Raw genomic sequence first — 17,374 nt, forward strand, 5'->3', positions numbered from 1 at the left:
TCCCATAGTCACTAATTTCTAAAGCACTCTGAGAGTATGTGGAAGCTGCAAAATGGTGTTTATTTTTCAGACATCCAGCAGAGAATATCCTCATCCCATGAGCTCCCATTCCTGTTTCTCACGCTTTAACTTGGCCCATTTCTTGGGCACAAGCTCCTCGTGGGCCTCCAGCCGCTTCCTGCCCCGCAGCGGCTCCTCCTGAGGACCCTGGGGGGTGGCAGCCTGGCTGCGCAGGGCCTCCCAGAGCTTTTGTTTGATGGCCTTGCCCAGCTCCAGGCTGTACCTCTTGGGGGTCCCTGAAGGATTCCACAGCATTGGCTCCACCACTGCGTGGTACAGAGCCCGGTAGCCCTCTGTGGGGAGGCCGTGGATGGTCAGTGTGTCCTCTGACAACGGCTGTTGCTTCCTGGTTTCAGGAAGCAAGGCTCGGCCCTTCCAGGACGCTGTCCCAATGTTCCGGGGTAGTGCTTGGGTGGCAGCCACATGTTCAGCATATCTGCTCTCAAGATCTTGGCAGACTGTTACTTTTTTCTCCTTTGAACTTTCTTTACTCTAGCCAGGAAGAAAGCAGAGACGTCAAAGCTAAAACTTGAGAAGGGAGCTCAGAATAATTATCTGGGATTTGTGTCCCAGAGTCTTGGTTACAGCCACAACCAGCATTTGTCTAGTGTTCTAGTTTACTGAATTCCTTCAGTTACCACTGTGAGCACTTCCCCATAACCCTGTAAGGTCAGTAGGAGACGGCTTTAAAGTCAAGGATGTTGGAATGGGTCTGCCCAGGGCCACACAGAAGGTGACCCACAGCTGTCCCCTACTAGTGCCACACAGGACCCTGAGTGCTCTGTACCAGGTTCGGCTCAAAATCCCTTTGCATGTATTAACTCATTTCATCCTCATGAAACCGTTTCCAAGGTATAAAGGGACCCAGCCCACAGGCATGCTCAGTGTTAGTCAGAGCTGGGATTTGAACCCTGACCACCTAGCTCCAGGGCGTTTCCGAGCTCTGCTGGCCACCATGGAGTCATGGAGCTGGATGTAGATCAGGCCCCTGGATGCCCAGTTCTCCACGTGGAAGTTCATGGCCAGACCTGTGTCTCGCTCTGGGGTTCAAGAGTGTGGGTCTGACCGTTTCCTGTCCTTATTTTCCCTTCACGGCAAGTTCCTTTCATCTCTGCATGTGAAAGCCATTTTATCCTCCTCTTGAGCTGAGCAGAGGATAAATGTGCATGACCCTAGACTTCATACTCGTCATTATATCACACCCCCACCCCCATCCTCACCCCCCACCATCCTGTCTTTAGCATCCAGATTCCTTTGTCCTCAAACGAATCTCTCCATCTCTCTAGCTTACCTCTTGCTCTCTCTACCCCATCACATTTTCTCCCCCACCAGCCATCCTCTACCTCATGGATGTCTCCTGAAGGCCTCCTGCACCTAGGTAAGCCTGGCTGCTGCCCCACTGGCCGCTTGCCCTTGGAACTGATGGGGTTTCTGATCCTGCCCTGCTGGACAGCTTTCATCACTGAAACCTCCTTGGGCTTTAATCTCTTCAGGGGTTTTACGTCTCCAAACTTGCGTGGTACAGGGCAGCATTTCTCCTTCAGTTGTCGCCTGAGCACCAGTTTAACCAGGGAGAATGAACTGGCAATTAATGGGTTCTTGACAACTTCCCACGAAGAGGTGGTCCCAGGCATGGGGGCACCGATATTCTGCTTTGCACATGTTCTGGTTGTCCAGATGTTGGTCAGAGCTGGAGAGTCCACGTAGCAGTCCTGAAGCCGGGTGTTCAGTAAGATAGACTGTCGGAGTCCATAGGTGGGGATGCTGGGGTCTCGTCTCATATAAAGTGGATTCTAGAATTATAAGGGGGGAGAAAAGGAATAAAAAAGACCAATTCTCAAGCGGAGACTAGAAGGTCCATTTTGGAGGTAAAGGACTAACATCTCTTTATAGACTATTTCTTTCACACAGCTCTTAGAAATCTTTCTACATTCTCTCCACTGCTCTCCAAAGCCTGTGTACCAGGTAGGCAAGCAAGAGTAACGTCACAAGGTCACAGTGATAGTCAGGCTCTCAAAGAATGCAGCTTGGGCTGGAAGCAGAGGGAGGGTCAGGGAGCATTTCCAAGGAATTAAAGACAATTTCTGTCTCCTGGAAAGCAGAGGGAACCCATGCCAGGAAAGGACTGCATGACAGGATCACTCAAGATTCCTCTTGTTGCTGTAGCGACCCCTCAACTTGCCTCAACACAGAAATGACAGCAGGTAAAACCCTGCCAAAGCCCTGAAATCACTTTCGGACCAGACTGCCCTGAGCCAAGAAAAGCTGCAAAGCAGGGAAATATCCTCTGGGGTCTATAAAGACAAAAGCACAATGTAAATGACGCCAGCCTCCATTTCCCGGGAGCCACCAAGAACAAGAGAACAATTTGGATAGATTAGAGTCACACACTTAGAGACCTGGCTTTCAAAGAAATGTCATCTATAAAAAAGTTAAATCACCTTACCATATTTCAGTTGCCTTAAGTTTTATTTTAGCTAGCTTAGTAGGGGGAAGAAATACGTATTTCCTTTTCCCTTTTTCTTTTTCTTTTCTTTCTTTCTTTCTTTTTTCTTTTTCTTTTTTTTTTTTTTGCTTTGTTTTATTATAATATTTCTATCACCTGCCTTTCTCTGCCTCAGTCATGTATGGGCAAAGTGCTGTTTATTTAGTTTTGGGCTTACATGCAGGCAGTTTTGAACCATTATCTCTAGTATTTGTGATGTCACTTTGGTTTGTGATGTGGGTGTGGGTGGATGTTACATCATCAGATTTTTATAGTTAAATTAAATTGGAAGAAGTCCTATTTTCTGCTGTTTACAGCCTCAGGAACTTCTGAGGTCTTCATTTCCCCCCAAATGGCCTGGGTGTATTTTGAAGGTCCTGGCATTCCTAAGAAGCATACTTTGCATGCACGCAACGCAGTCAAATATGCAGACCAGATTTGTGGCTGCAGGTATCGAGATGCATCCTTACACGTGCAAAAGTGCCCTCCTCTGTGCACATAAAGAAGGTACTGTTGAGTTCTCAGAATAGCTGCCAAGATTAGGGACCAGAAATGAAAGAACACGTTTCTGAAGCCCTGGGCACCTCTCCCCGCATGTCTCTCGTGGGGAGAGTACATGGTTTCTGGAATGCGGTTTTATTTTACATCCCATGGCAAATGCAGTAATTAGAGCTGTTAGCGGTGTCAAGGGCTTGAAACAAGAACAAAGACACCCCTTCCTGGGAACTCTTGGGCAATGCCTCACTCCTTATCAGGTGCTCCTCCTGTTGGTGGTTTTGATTTTTCACATGCAGGATGCCAAAGGAGGCTCCCTTCCCCCGGGGAGGAGAGCGACATGATGGAAAAAGAGAGTATGACTCTGGCAGGAGATCCTGGAATCATGTGTTGCCTGTTTGATTGTTTTTTTGGTTTTTTTTTTTTTGTCCCTGGAGTGAATCAAAGTCTGCAAGCAGACAGCACCGCAGGCTGCCATGGAACCACCTCCAGGCCAACGGCATCTGGACCCATAGATGCTTGGGAGGACAATGGGGGCCATTCATCAGGGGTGAGCCTCAGCCTCACCTCCCAAGAGGTGGGTCCATTTTAGAGCAGGGCTTTGGAAAGGGCTTGTCTTTGGGAAGGGTTTGCAAATGTCTGGAGGCAGGGCGGGCAGGCAGGCATCTTTTCAAAGCCTGTGAATCCCAGAGAGGTGCCACCTTTGAGGCGACTGTCTGCCTTTACTCTCCATGGCAGGGACAGGAGGGAGATGTCGTGCAAGAAAGGCCTACCAGGAGCTGTCCTTCTGTTTCCCTTCTCTCCTTCCCCAATATGAGGTTGGCTTTCCTGCCCCACCTCTTTGCAGACACTCAAATGTATTTCCTTTCCTAAGCCTTTTACTCAGTGACCCAGTGACACTGCTCAGGCTCTAAGGAACACTCAAAATGTCCTTCTAGCACAGAGCTGCTCACACAGATGGTGGCTGAAACATACTCTTCAAATTCTACCCAATTCTCCCTTCTCTCCCCTTGGGTCTCCCTCTGACTGACCCTGCCCCGGTAGGTCACTCTCACATTCCTTAGAACTAACTCAGGGTAATTTGGCCTGTGCTTTTTCTCCAATTTCAGTAAAATCTGTATCTACTGAGTGCTTACTTTAGTCCAAACATGGTTCTAGATACTTTACAAACATCATCTCAGGAAATGCTACCAACAGCCCTATGAATGAGTTTGGGTGCTAGTGCCACCCCCACGTTATAGAAGAAGAAACCAAGGTCCCAGGTGCTTAAGGACTATGCCCGGGTCCCAAAGCTAGTAACCAACAGAGGCTGGACTCAACCCAATCAAGGTCTACACTACCCTTGCTCTTATCCAGTCAGAGCTGGCACTGAGCCATTTTGCCTCAGATCTGGTTGGTCTGCCCACATACACACCTGGACACAGACCACATCTGGTCCTACGCTTATGAGACTATCTCTGGACTCAAGAGTTGGTCTGCCTGAGCTGACATCCCCAATCCACCTCTCAAAGGGCAAGTGAATTCACTATTCTGGACCTCACTTTCCTGGTCTGTGAAATGGGGAGAGTAGTAGCGCCTACCCCAGGATCATCATGAGGAGGTAATGGGACAACACTTGTGAAGTACTTGGCCTGGCTCCTGGCACAAAGTGCTCAATAAATAAAGTTCTTATTGGAGTTCCTGTCATGGCTCAGTGGTAACGAATCTGACTAGTGTCCATGAAGATGCGGGTTCGATCCCTGGCTCTGCTCAATGGGTTGAGAACCCGGTTTTGCTGTGAGTTGTGATGTAGTACTCAGACACAGCTCAGATCTGGTGTTGCTGTGGCTGTGTGTAGGCTGGCAGCTGAAGCTCCGTTTCAACCCCTGGCCTGGGAACCTACTGCCAGTGTGGCCCCAATAAGAAAAAAAAAAGTTCTTATCAATGGTATTAATATTGTGGCCCCCATCGCTCAGCTGACTCTTTCTTGAGCTCCTGTTGCTCAGGATCTGAGTGACTTAACCCAACATTTGATATCAACTTCATCCCAGGTCCATCTGATTTAGAGGCCAAGTGATGAGCCTCTTTTTTTTAATCAAAGTATAGTTGATTTATAATATTGTGTTAGTTTCAGGTATACAGTAAAGTGATTCATTTATATATATATATGTACATATATACATATACATATACATATTTCAGATTCTTTTCCAGGTTATTATAAGGCATTGAATATAGTTCCCTGTGCCATGCCATAAATTCTTATTGGCAAGCAATGAGCTTCTTAAATTGGGGAATGATTTCTGATCTGACTTGGGTACCAGGCCATTTCTTTTCCCATGATCCGTCTTCACTCAACATTTGTCAGATTCATGGACCTTTCAGAAATGATGTATCTACAGGAGCTACTTTTCCCCCCTTGTTTTAGAAGCTGTCCTGAACATCCCATGCTTTGTTAGATGGAAAGGGAAGCAGGACCCAGAGGTTGTACAGAATTACAAAGTCGGGATGGAAAGACTCAATTTGGTCCAGGGTCCTGAAACCATGCCAAGAGTTTCCATTGCTGGTGGCAACGCTGGATCCAGAGAACTTGGGGTTGAGGCTGTAGGGCTTCCGTGTTGCAGAAAGGCCTGTTCCTCAGTTGGCTTCTCCAATGAACTTTTTTACTGCTGAGCTCAGTCTAAATATTCTTTATTTTCCACCCATCCTTTGGATCTCTTCTTCCTGACATATCTAAATCACTGCTTCTATTTGGAAACACACCTGCCCTCTCTGAGGCTTATCCAGGCCGTCCTCACTGTAATTATTTTGTTTTATTTTATTATTTTATTTTTGACCGTGGCATGCAGAAGTTCCTGGACCAGAGCCACAGCAGTGACAAAGCTGGATCCTTAACCCGCTGAGCCACGAGAGAACTCCTCACTGCATTTTTGGCTCCAATAATCTTTTTTCTCCCTTTTCTCCTTTACTACCACCTCTCCTCTCTTTAATTTCTCTTAGCTCCTATTCTCTTTCTAAAGAGTCACTGACTAAAGAGTAAATTAAGGCAATTCATATTAATTCTCATCTTCCTTCTTCATGCCCTACCCCCAAATTCTAGTGGAATTTAGCTGTTTTTAATTTCTTCAGAAGATGTTTTTAATACCCAGGCAAGTAAACTTCCACACCCATATGGGAACATATCTGAAGCTGGTGATGTGGAAGTTTGAGGAAAAAAGAAAAACTTTGGATGAGAGAATTTGAAAAGATTCCTGAACCGTGATGCAAACTCAGAGGATCAGTGATCTAGACCACATGTGCCGAATATATACCTACCATGGGCCAAGTATGTGAAATGAGGGTGCTGTGCCCATCTTGCCAGCCCTTCTCACCTAGCTCTGAGATCTCAGACAAGGCTACCTGGATGCCCCACAGACACCTCCAACCCATTATGTTCAAAACCAAATTCTTTTTCTCCCCTTGTCTCTATCAGAACCAATAAATCGGAATTTCCATTGTGGCTCAGCGGTAATGAACCTGACTGATATTCATGAGCATGTAGGTTCGATTCCTGGCCTCCCTCAGCAGGTTAAGGATCTGGCATTGCCAGGACCCCTAGCCTGGGGAAACTCCATGTGCCATGGGTGCAACCCAAAAAAAGAAAAAACAAAAAATGGAAAAACTACTATTTATCTTGAATTTTCCACCACGAGTTGCCAGACCCAGAATGTGGGAAGCAGGATCAGTAACAGTACTGTGCTGAGATGGGCCTGAGGCTAAAGGAAAATGAGGAATCTAGATTCTATTTACGATTTTGATATTTTGTTCATCATGAATTTTTTTGACCTTCATTCAGAGTTTTAAAAGATATTGCAGGAGTTCCCGTCGTGGCTCAGCAGTTAATGAACCCGACTAGTATCCATGAGGATGTGGGCTTAATCCCTGGCCTTGCTCAGTGGGTTAAGGATCCAGTGTTGCCGTTAGCTGTGGTGTAGGTTGCAGATGTAGTCCGAATCCTGTGTTGCTGCGGCTGTGGCATGGGCCGGTGGCTTCAGCTCCTATTGGACCCCTAGCCTGGGAACTTCCATATGCTATGGCCCTAAAACAAGACAAACAACATTAAAATTTTTTTAAAAATAATAGATATTGCATTAAAACACTGTTCATTAACTATACTGAGTATATTTTTAAATTGGTTAAATATTTATTTCTCTTGATTACTGAGTTTTTTTTTGTTTTTTGGGGGGATTACTGACTTCCTTTTTTTTTTTTTTTTTTTTTTTAGGGCTACACCCACAGCCTATGGAAATTCCCAGGTTAGGGGTTGAATCAGAGCTGCAGCTGCCAGCCTACACCACAGCGATGCCAGATCCGAGCTGCATCTGTGACCTACTCTGTAGCTTTCGGCAACACCGGATCCTTAACCCCCTGAGTGAGGCCAGGGGTCCAACCCCTTATCCTCACAGACTTGTTTTCCTAACCCACTGAGCCACAGTGGGAGCTCCTTACTGAGTTAAATATTGTGCCTGAAGCAAATGCCTCCTTCACCCTAATCCTAGCCCTGTATCACTCAGTAAGCATTTGTTGCTAGAACCCTGTAAGAATAATTCACCATGGAGTTCTCGTCGTGGCACAGTGGTTAATGAATCCCACTAGGAACCATGAGGTTGCGGGTTCGGTCCCTGCCCTTGCTCAGTGGGTTGAGGATGTGGCGTTGCCGTGAGCTGTGGTGTAGCTTGCAGACGCGGCTCGGATCCTGCGTTGCTGTGGCTCTGGCGTAGGCTGGTGGCTACAGTTCCGATTCAACCCCTAGCCTGGGAACCTCCATATGCCGCGGGAGAGGCCCAAGAAATGGCAAAAAGACAAAAAAAAAAAAAAAGAATAATTCACCATGTGTTTAGAAGTGCAGTTCTGGAGTCCCACTATCTGGGTTCAAAGCCGAGCTCCGCCATTATGCGACCTTTAGTCAAGCCATTTAACCTTTCTGCATGAGAGGGCTGGTAAGGGTGCCACTGTCATATGTGAAATGTGACAGCAAATACTACACCCTGCCTAGAGTTTTGTCAAATCCTCAGTAAACGTTTGTAATTCTTGTTATCATAAGCAGACTTTTTCCAGTGCTCTCTCCACAGCATGACTGCCCTTTGAGCAGAAATCGTCTGAACTGGAGTTTCGAAGATACCAGGATCATGCAAATGCCACCAGCTGAGATCTAGCTTCTTGGCAAATCCTGCTGCCCTCAGAGAGGAATCCAAGTGAGAGCAGGCAAACAGACAGACACCAACATCTTCCTGGAGGCCCGGGGCTCCAGTCAATGCCCTCACTCTTTCCATGAAATAAAGCTGTTTAACGACTGAGGTATGTGAAGCATTGAAATGAATATCTCAGTCTGCTCCTTGCCAGGACCAGGGACCACATAACTGAGCAAAGACCTTGAGCCATTACGTGCCCTGACCTAGACCTGCTCAGCTATATTTTTAGCCTCTCTGTGCTGTTTCCATCACCTGTGCTGGGCTTTATGCTGGGAAAGTGAAGAGGGAGGCCTGGGGACAGCTAGAGGGATGTTGCTCATGGCAGCCAGTGGGGACAGGAGTTTGCACGTTATTTCTGAGTTCTGCTGTACAAACCTGATTTCAGGGGCGTGCAACATTTCAGGGGTATGTGTGGTTAGTGACACAGGCTCCTGAGTTCAGAAGGGTCCCAGGCTTGGCCTAATGCTCTGTTGTTGCCATCTTGAAATTTTTTTTTTATAATGATTTTTATATTTTCCATTAAAGCCGATTTACAGTGTTCTGTCAATTTTCTGCTGTACAGCATGGTGACCCAGTTACACATACCTGTATAGATTCTTTTTTCTCACATTATCATGTTCCATCACAAGTGACCAGACATAGTTCCCAGTGCTACACAGCAGGATCCCATTCTTGAAATTCTTAATAATTTTAACAAGGGACCCCACATTTTTATTTCCCACTGTACACAAGGCCAATAGAACAGAATAAAGGAAGGAGGTGGTGCCCTTTCTGCAGGGCAGTAAGACTATTACCATGGTGGAATAAGCTAATACCATGAGGCATATGCACCCAGATTTGGCCAAATAAACCAGATTTTGAGCCCACTGTCTGCCCCTCTGAAACTAGGATGAGATGTGAAAGGACGTTATAAACTGTAGAGAGCTGTGTTCTTATTTGCTAAAAACTTTCCCTAGCATGCTATTTAAAAGTCCACAGTTCAGGAGTTCCCATCCTGGCTCAGCAGAGATGAATCTGACTAGGAACCATGAAGTTGCGGATTTGATTCCTGGCCTCACACAGCGGGTTAAGGATCCGGCGTTGCCATGAGCTGTGGTGTAGGTTGCAGACACGGCTTGGATCTGGCATTGCTGGGGCTCTGGCGTAGGCCAGCAGCAACAGCTCTGATTAGACCCCTAGCCTGGGAACCTCCATATGCCGCTGGTGAGGCCTTAAAAGGACAAAAGACAAAAAATTAAAAAAAAATTTTTTTTAAGTTCACAGTTCATTCTGTCAATATCATTTTTTGTCTTTATAGTACTTTTTGTTCTCTGAAATTCACATTATTTTCCTCATGCTTAGTCGGCCTCTCTCTTCCCAGTGTAAGTTCTTGTCTTGTTGGTGCTCTCAGCAGGTTCCTCACTGAATATTTGTTAAATGGAGGAAGGATCACCTTTACTGAGTGCTTGTGCTAATGGTTTTACCTGCATGTACCCATTTTATTCACCTTCAAGGGGCTCTTGCCTTGGAGGGTGCAAGTTAAGAGGTGAAGGATTCCTAGGTTCTGTTGGAGGAGGTGATTTTGGAGGTGGGGAAGGGCCCCAAACGGTGCAGAAGAGAGATAGTAAGCAGGAGTGAGAGAGAGACACCAGGTGGGATGTGGAGGGTGTGTCCCCGCGGACCTGGGCGGGGGAGGGGGGCATCATCCCCCTGCTCCAAAAAGGAGCCCAGAGGATTCTTGAATTTGGGAATGGCAGTGAAAACAATGCCTGAACATGATTATTCTTGCTGCGGGCGCTGGGTGGTGTGGGTGGAGAGGGACGGAGCTGGGAGGCTTCGGGGGAGGTAGCAGCGCCTTTGGGGCCCAACTCTGGGAGCAGCTGGGTGGGGTGGGATGGGGGATGGGGTGGTGGTGGGGTTTGGGGGAGAGGTGGCGGGTCCAGCTCCCGGGTGGCTAGGGGGCGCAGGAGCCGGTGTACCTAAGGCGGGCCGGGGAACCCGCGGGATGGGGACAGCCCGGCCCAGTTCAGGGCTCGGCGAGTCTGCACAGGAGGACAGAGGTTCCTGCCGCCGCGCCGGGCGCAGGCCCGCACTTGCAGGTCTGGGACCGGGGACTTGAAAGAGCCCGGTGCGCAGCCCGGACCTGCCCCGAGGGGCGTCACCTTGGCGCTTTAGGCGGGAGCTGAGGGGAAAATCTCTGCCTGAGGGAGCGCGGGGGAGGAGAGAGAACCACCGCAGACCCCGAGGGCGGGCTGGGAAGACCTTGCGGGGGAGTGAGAGGCAAAGGGCAGGCCACGCCGGGCGCCGAGAGTTTAAGGGAGCCAAGCGCTCCGAACCCAGGGATCGAAGACTCTAAGAAAGCGTCATTGCCCCACCCACCTCTGGACTTTTTCATTGTCGTACGCTTTACTTGCTTCTGTCTTATCTAATCTTGTGAAGGCCTTTTATTATTTTTATTTTGCAGATGACAAAGAGCTGGAAAGTTGCCCCAGTTGACAAAGATGTGCGATAGGATTCGGAACCAAGGCTCAGTGTGCTGCCTCTTTTGTGGCTGCAACAGTTGGGATGGTGAAAGGAATTTAACATGTTCTAAGCTCCTACTGTATGTGTGTAAAAGTTTCCACGCATTATTTCATTTAGTACAACCATTTTGGGAGTAATTGCTATCAACGCCCGCATTTAACAGACGAGGAAATTGAAGTAAGAGAGCTGTTTTTCCTTTAAATCTGCCCAAGATCTTACAAGTGATCAAGTGGGATATGAACCCGAACAGGCTGACTCCAGAGCACCCTTTTTTAAACCCCTGCGATGAGCCAAGCAGGGAAAAGAGGATTGCAAACTGCTGTTCTGATTATTACCGCTGCGGTTGAGCCCGCGTGTGGGTCACGACCCGAGTGAGGGTGGAGCAGGAGTCACTGGGCACCCGGCAGGCTCCAGGCAGGCCAAACCTCCGCCTGGGGTCTTGAGGGCGGTACCCCAGGCCCCGCCCCCTACCTGCTAGTCCGGCCCCTGAAACCTACCAAGAAATTGCTCCAAGGGTGGGCGGGCCCAGGTGAAGAGTGTGGGCGGAGACTGGTGTATGAGTGGCAGGCGCTGGCGAGACAGGACGGGCGTGCGCATCGGCTCCGCCCCTCGGGCCTCACCGCGGAGCCGGGCTGGCCCCGGGCGGCCGGGGCGTGGCGGCGCTGGGGAGGGCGGGCCGGGGCGGGGCGGTCGGGCGGCCGGGGCGGAGCCACGCTCGAGCCCAGCGTCCCGCTCCCATGGCCGCCCCCGGCTCCCAGCGCTGCCCCCTCTCCCCCGGGCCGCGCCCCGGGGCCCCGCACTGACGGCCCATGGCGCCGCCCGCCGCCCGCCTCGCCCTGCTCTCCGCCGCCGCGCTCACGCTGGCCGCCCGGCCCGCGCCCAGCCCCGGCCTCGGCCCCGGACCCGGTGAGTGAGCGACCCCCCGCGCCAGTCCTGCGCGGAGCCCGCCCGGGGCACCCAACAACGTCGCCCCTACCTTCTGGTATTCCTTCTCCAGCCCTCAGCGACGCCCCTCGGGTGGCGAGGGCCCCCACCTCAGGACCCGAGACTCCCCCAGGCCCCTCAGCGACGCCCCCAGGCCGGCGCCCTCTCTGTCTCATTACCTCCGAGACCCTTTCGCCAGGCTTCTCAGTGACCCTCCCCGGGACCGGACGTCTCTTCTGTCTCAGGACCCCCGTACCCCCAGCTCAAGCCCCTCAGCGACTACCCCCAGACCGGGACGCCCTCCTGCACCGAGCCTCTAGACGCTGCACCCCCACCCTAAGCCTCTCAACGACACCCTCGCGCCAGCCTCCCCTCCGCAACCCCCACAACGACGGCCCCAGGCCCCCCTCCCACCTATGTCCGCGGACCCCGCGCCACCCCTTTCAGAAGCCGGTGCAGAGGCAACGAGTGCCGGCGCCCGGCCCCCGGCCCCTCTGCCGGGGTCCCGGCTGAGCCCCCTTGCCCAGCGCTGTAATTTCTGCCTTGTGAGCAGTCAAGTTGACCTGCCCTCCCTGCAGGAGGCAGATCGGGGTCCTGAGATCACCCTCTCTACCCGGCCGGAACGTCCCTCCCTCCCCCGCGCGGTGACTTTGAACTTCCCTGTATGACTCAGGCGCAGGTACAGCGAGAAAAGAGAAAGAAAGGAAGGGGTGACGGGAAACTTCTCCCCAACAGAGCTTAGGGGGCTTATCCTGAGAGTGCAACGCAGAGCCGCACTTCCCCGGGAGCCTCACACTTTAAACAGGGTCACCTGTTCCCCAGTCCAAGACCAAAGCCAGGTCTTCCCAAGTCCCTAGACCAGGATGGAAGCTGAGACTTTGCTTAGCTTTCCCACATACCCTTCCTTGCAGCAAACTCTTCAAGTTTAAGATCAGGCAAGAGGGCGTTGTCTGGCCCGGTTACATTTCTCTCCAGGTTGTTCAGGTGTTGAGAATTGGGCATTAGTGGAAGGGAGGGAAGGGTAAGAAAACCAGCCCCTGGGTCCTCACCCAGAGTCACAGATTGTGATGTTGGAAAGACAGGATTTTGCTGAAAGAAAACTTAGAGTTGCTTTGTTTACTTAACAGCTTGGATTAGTGATAAAGATAGGATTTAGTGTTGTCACTTAAACTGTGTGACTTTGGGTTGTGCCTTCAGCTCTCTGAGCCTCAGTTTTCTCATCTGTAAAGGAGGGATGATAACTTCCTGACAGGTTGTTGTGAAGATTAAAAGATATATTGCAAGTAAAATACCCACATGTGATAGGCAGTCACTTAACATATTTTAATAATACATTTTATAGAGCTTCACAGTTCACCAAGTGCTGGGCACCTCATTTGCCCTGGGAACACTTTGAGCTTCCAGTCTGATTAACCCCTGAAAAAGGCAAAGCTTGGCTTTAGATAGTAGGGGCGGGGGGGGGGGGGGGGGGGGCGGTGTGTGTCTCCAAGTGCTGTAAACCTTAGGCTCAGAAAGTAGTTTCTGAGTGATCAGTGGCCTTGTAGGGGACTTCTACAAAAATTTCTGCAGAAGTTTGATCACTTCTACTGTTTGCCCTACGTGAGGAATGAAGGAGGGACTTTCTGAGAGCCAGGATATGTCAACATAACTGTAACCTAGTAACCCCTTAGCTCCACTTTGCCATCTGTGTGGTCAGGATTTAATGTCCTCTATGGAGAGAGAGGTATGGGTGGAAATAAACTGGTTCCTCTCTTGGAAAGGGCAGAGTAATAGCTCTGAAAATTGTTAAGTGAGCCAGCTCTGTACTTAGGCTTGTTAGAAGGTGACATTCTCTCCTCAGGCACCCTTGCTTTGCTAAGGGTCAAAACCAGCAGCTCTGGAGTTCCCGTCGTGGCACAGTGGTTAATGAATCCAACTAGGAACAATTGAGGTTGCGGGTTCTATCCCTGGCCTTGCTCAGTGGGTTAAGGATCTGGCGTTGCCGTGAGCTGTGGTGTAGGTTGTAGACACGGCTCAGATCCCGCGTTGCTGTGGCTCTGGCGTAGGCTGGTGGCTACAGCTCGGATTCGACCCCTAGCCTGGGAACCTCCACATGCCATGGGAGAGGCCCAAGAAATGGCAAAAAGACCAAAAAAAAAAAAAAAACAGCAGCTCCTATGTAGTTGAAACCTCAAACCTTGGTGTGCTTTTATTTGGGAGTCTAGAGTAGGGACAAATAAATAACCATTATGCAGTTAGTGACTCAAGTTCCCAATTCAGTAAGCCTCACCAACTTTTTTCCCTACCATTCTGGTACATCATCAGTGCCTTTATGACTTTTCCTCTTTAGTTCCAGAAGCAGCTTTAAGTGGATATAACACATGGTCTTCAGCATCACATCCTGTCTAGAGCCTACCCACTAGTTTTTAAAAATCATTTCCAATAAAAAACATGTTTTACTCTGAGGATATGCCAAACTTGCAATTCCATATTTTTTGATACTGTAATTTTCTCTAAAATTTTGTGGATGGAAAAAAATATTTCAGTGCTTATATTCTGCACAATTTTGTAATATTTAAATTACTGGTGGTTTGCATTTTTGAATGCTGACTTTATAAAAAACAGTTAGCTCATTCCCCATCAGTGCTACTTCTAATTACAGTGTGTAGCCAACCCCAGATGATCTTCCTTCTTTTCATTCTTTGAGATTCTTTCCCTTCCTTCATAACTGATAAGGAGGAAGGTAGGGGTTAGTGGGAATCTAGACTCCCTTTGCAAGGAGGAAGGCAGGCAGGGCCATGGACCGATTTGTCTCTCTGAGGCGGATTCCCGTCTGGAATTTACTGACCTGCAGGGGACAGCTGAGAGGTAGGAAGAGCAGAGAAGGCTGGGTGGACTTCAGCTATGAGTTTTCTGCCTAAGGCAAATACCTGCTTGGGTGTTTGACTATGTTTAGCAGCTATCGAATATGCATCAACAGAATGTCTCAGCTCAGGTCACTGTTTGTTGTGAACAGTCTTTTATAGTTAATGCTCATCCTCCTCCAGCTCCTCATCTAGAATTTGACCCATTAGACAATAGTGTGTGTTGCCATAAAACCTATGAGTTAACAGGAGAGTTTCCATTGCACAGAGCCATGTCCCTCTTGGGGATTTAATTAATGTTAACAGAATTACTTGTGTAAGGTGGCGTTCCCTTGTGGCTCGGTGGGTTAAGGATCCAGTGTTGTCACTGCAGCAACTCAGGTCACTGCTGTGGCGCGGGTTTAATCCTTGGCTCTGGGTATGGCCAAAAAAACCCTAGAATTACCTGCTGTATACAGCACAGGGGCTGAGAAGCATGAAAAGGACGAGTGTGCATTACTTTGATGTTTTGAGTATTTTAGGAAACACAGAACTGTCAAAACTAACCTGGTATCAAAGAACTCTGATATTTTTTGTGAAAACTTGTTTTGGACCCTAGACAAATCTAATTAAGTGTTCGAGGTAGGCTTTTATTTTATAAATTTTTTTTTTTTTGTCTTTTTGCCATTTTTTGGGCCACTCCCATGGCATATGGAGGTTCCCAGGCTAGGGGTCAAATTGGAGCTGTAGCCGCTGGCCTACATCAGAGCCACAGCAACACGGGATCCGAGCCACGTCTGCGACCTACACCCCAGCTCATGGCAATGCTGGATCCTTAACCCACTGAGCAAGGCCAGGGATGGAACCCGCAACCTCATGGTTCCTAGTCGGATTCGTTAACCACTGCGCAACGACGGGAACTCCCGCTTTTATAAATCTTAAAGCAAAAAGAAGTTCCATTTAGATTCACTTCGAATAAACAGCAGGTTGATACACTTAGTATAGATATTGATATACTTATGATTTGGCATATTTGGATCAACAGCAGTAGATGATGGAGATAAATATATTGACTTATAGTTTTACAATATATTAGGGATTTTTTTTTAACAATAGATTAGGGATTTTTGGTGATGGGCAATTGACCATATTTAGATTTTTTGAGCCTGTAATATCATCTGAGGCTCTAGGTCGGAGGTCAGCAAATGTTTTTTGTAAAGGGCTAGGCAGTAAATAATTTGGGCTTTGTGGGCCATATACTGTCAGTTGCAATTATTCAGCTCTGGCTTTGTAGGGCAAAAGTGGCCATAGAGAAAATGTAAATGAACACAGGTATGGCTGTGTTCCAATAAAACTTACATGGACACCGATGTTTGAATTTCCTGTAATTTTTATATTTCACAAAATATTCTTCTTTTGTATGGCTCGTTTTTTTTTAGTTCATGGGCCATATAAGAACAGGCAGTGGGCTGTTTTAAAAATTTTAAAAAGAAATTCAGTGTGGTTCAGTGTAGACATAAAGAAAATAATGCCTGCCTAGGAACCAGTCCATGGTTTATTCAGCTATGCAGATGTTGCTTGGATCAAACTGCTGAGAGATCTATTTCTCAGAGGAAAGCCCAGGCAGCAGGTGGCACCAGCCCTGAGACATTATATTTAAAAAAAAAAAAAAGGCCAGAAAAAAAAAAGAAGAAAATAAACTTCTATCACTTTCCTAAACAGTTGAGTTTTATTCCATGGTTCTATTGTCACTTTTAAAGTGGCCTTTAAAAGACAACAATGTGCTTAGCATGGATGATTATTTTGTTTTAATTAAAACATTTTTGAAAAAACAAAACGAAACATTCAAACATACCAAGTTGATTGTGTTTGTACTGTGGAACAGTTAATGCAAAACACTTGGGAGAGGCCGGAAGTTTGGATCTGCCGCTCTTGCCTCCCGAATAATGACAACAGAGGAAGAAGTGAATGTGTCCCTTAGAAAACTACCTGGGCAGGTTTTGAGGTGAGGCCTCCTCAAGTCCCCTGATGTCACCTGGGCAGGTTAGTTTCTGGCTGGCTCACGGTGCAGCCCCTCCGTGGGTGAGAACTGAGACTGACATTCTTCCATATTCAGTTTGACCTTGTGAATCCAGCTGGAACCCGGAAGTATTAGGCTCTGTGAGAATTAACATATGTCTTTTTTATCAAAGGAAGTCTTGGTTACTCCACTTTGTCCTGCTTTCTCTGAGACACCCTCCTCCACCCCCCTCTTTCCTTCTTCTCCCAGTAACAATTTGTTTCAAATTAGCCAAGGGAGAAGAATGTGTCCTGACCTGACCACTGGGAAGGGGACAGGTATACCACCTGCGTAGGGATAAATGGGAGGGCCTTCCCTCTTTGGCGCGCTTTGTGGGCACACGCGCCCTTCTGCAGAAGTAAAGAGCCTTGTTGAGATCTCCTCGTGTTCATGTGTCTCATTTTCTGACACTGACGATCCGAGCCAGGGTCACTTTTCCCCAACAGCTAGGAGAAGAACCCGAGGTCACTCTATTTTTTTCTTCCTCTCTGTTGTTTTCAATGTCTTCCTTGCAAGATGGCCGTGATTCTTCCCCAGACCTCACCCCCGAGACATTGTCCTTGCTTCCGATTGAACAGGGAAAGGAAAGAGGCAATTGTAAAAATGTCAGGAGGGTGTCCATCCATATACCTCAGAAATAGCCACTCTACAGAAACTTGCCTTCTCCTCTAAGGAAATCTGCTCCCCACACTTTTAATCTTCTTTCCAGGTAAACACCTCCCTCACGTAGACTTGTACCAGTTTAAAGGATGAAGTTGGGGTCTAGGAAGAACTTTACAGATGAAAGATTTTAGGCCACCAAACACCCCAAATTGCC

At 48.3% G+C, this 17,374-nt stretch overlaps 2 protein-coding genes across 3 annotated transcripts in view; one reads left to right on the forward strand and one right to left on the reverse strand.

Moving 5' to 3' along the window:
- Positions 1–90: 90 nt before the first annotated feature.
- Positions 91–11,349, reverse strand: C15H22orf31 (chromosome 15 C22orf31 homolog). The gene is made up of 5 exons (XM_047762643.1): positions 11,250–11,349; positions 10,209–10,430; positions 3,506–3,558; positions 1,404–1,853; positions 91–552 (listed from the first exon to the last, which is right to left on the reverse strand). Exons 1-5 carry the CDS (start codon positions 11,347–11,349, stop codon positions 91–93), a joined length of 1,287 nt encoding a protein of 428 aa, XP_047618599.1.
- Positions 11,350–11,515: 166 nt separating this feature from the next.
- The window catches only part of KREMEN1 (kringle containing transmembrane protein 1), a 66,994-nt gene continuing 61,135 nt past the window's right edge, over positions 11,516–17,374 (forward strand). The window contains exon 1 of one of the 2 annotated variants that reach the window (XM_047760283.1): positions 11,516–11,658. In XM_047760283.1, the coding sequence (XP_047616239.1) occupies positions 11,562–11,658 (97 nt within the window). In that variant the 5' untranslated portion in view covers positions 11,516–11,561. The remainder of the gene's footprint in view (positions 11,659–17,374) is intronic. The other variant, XM_047760282.1, reaches the window with a different exon arrangement.

This window comes from Phacochoerus africanus, chromosome 15 (assembly GCF_016906955.1).
Source record: "Phacochoerus africanus isolate WHEZ1 chromosome 15, ROS_Pafr_v1, whole genome shotgun sequence".
NCBI classification, from domain to species: domain Eukaryota; kingdom Metazoa; phylum Chordata; class Mammalia; order Artiodactyla; family Suidae; genus Phacochoerus; species Phacochoerus africanus.

What these genes read in the sequence shown, in the direction of transcription:
- C15H22orf31 (XM_047762643.1), bottom strand. Translation starts at nt 11,349, where the DNA reads ATGCGCACGCCCGTCCTGTCTCGCCAGCGCCTGCCACTCATACACCAG. An exon ending in GGTTCCCCGGCCCGCCTTAG is followed by an intron (nt 3,559 to 10,208) that starts GTACACCGGCTC and finishes TGTCCTCCCAAG; the next exon opens with CATCTATGGGTCCAGATGCC. An exon ending in TGGTTCCATGGCAGCCTGCG is followed by an intron (nt 1,854 to 3,505) that starts GTGCTGTCTGCT and finishes TTATAATTCTAG; the next exon opens with AATCCACTTTATATGAGACG.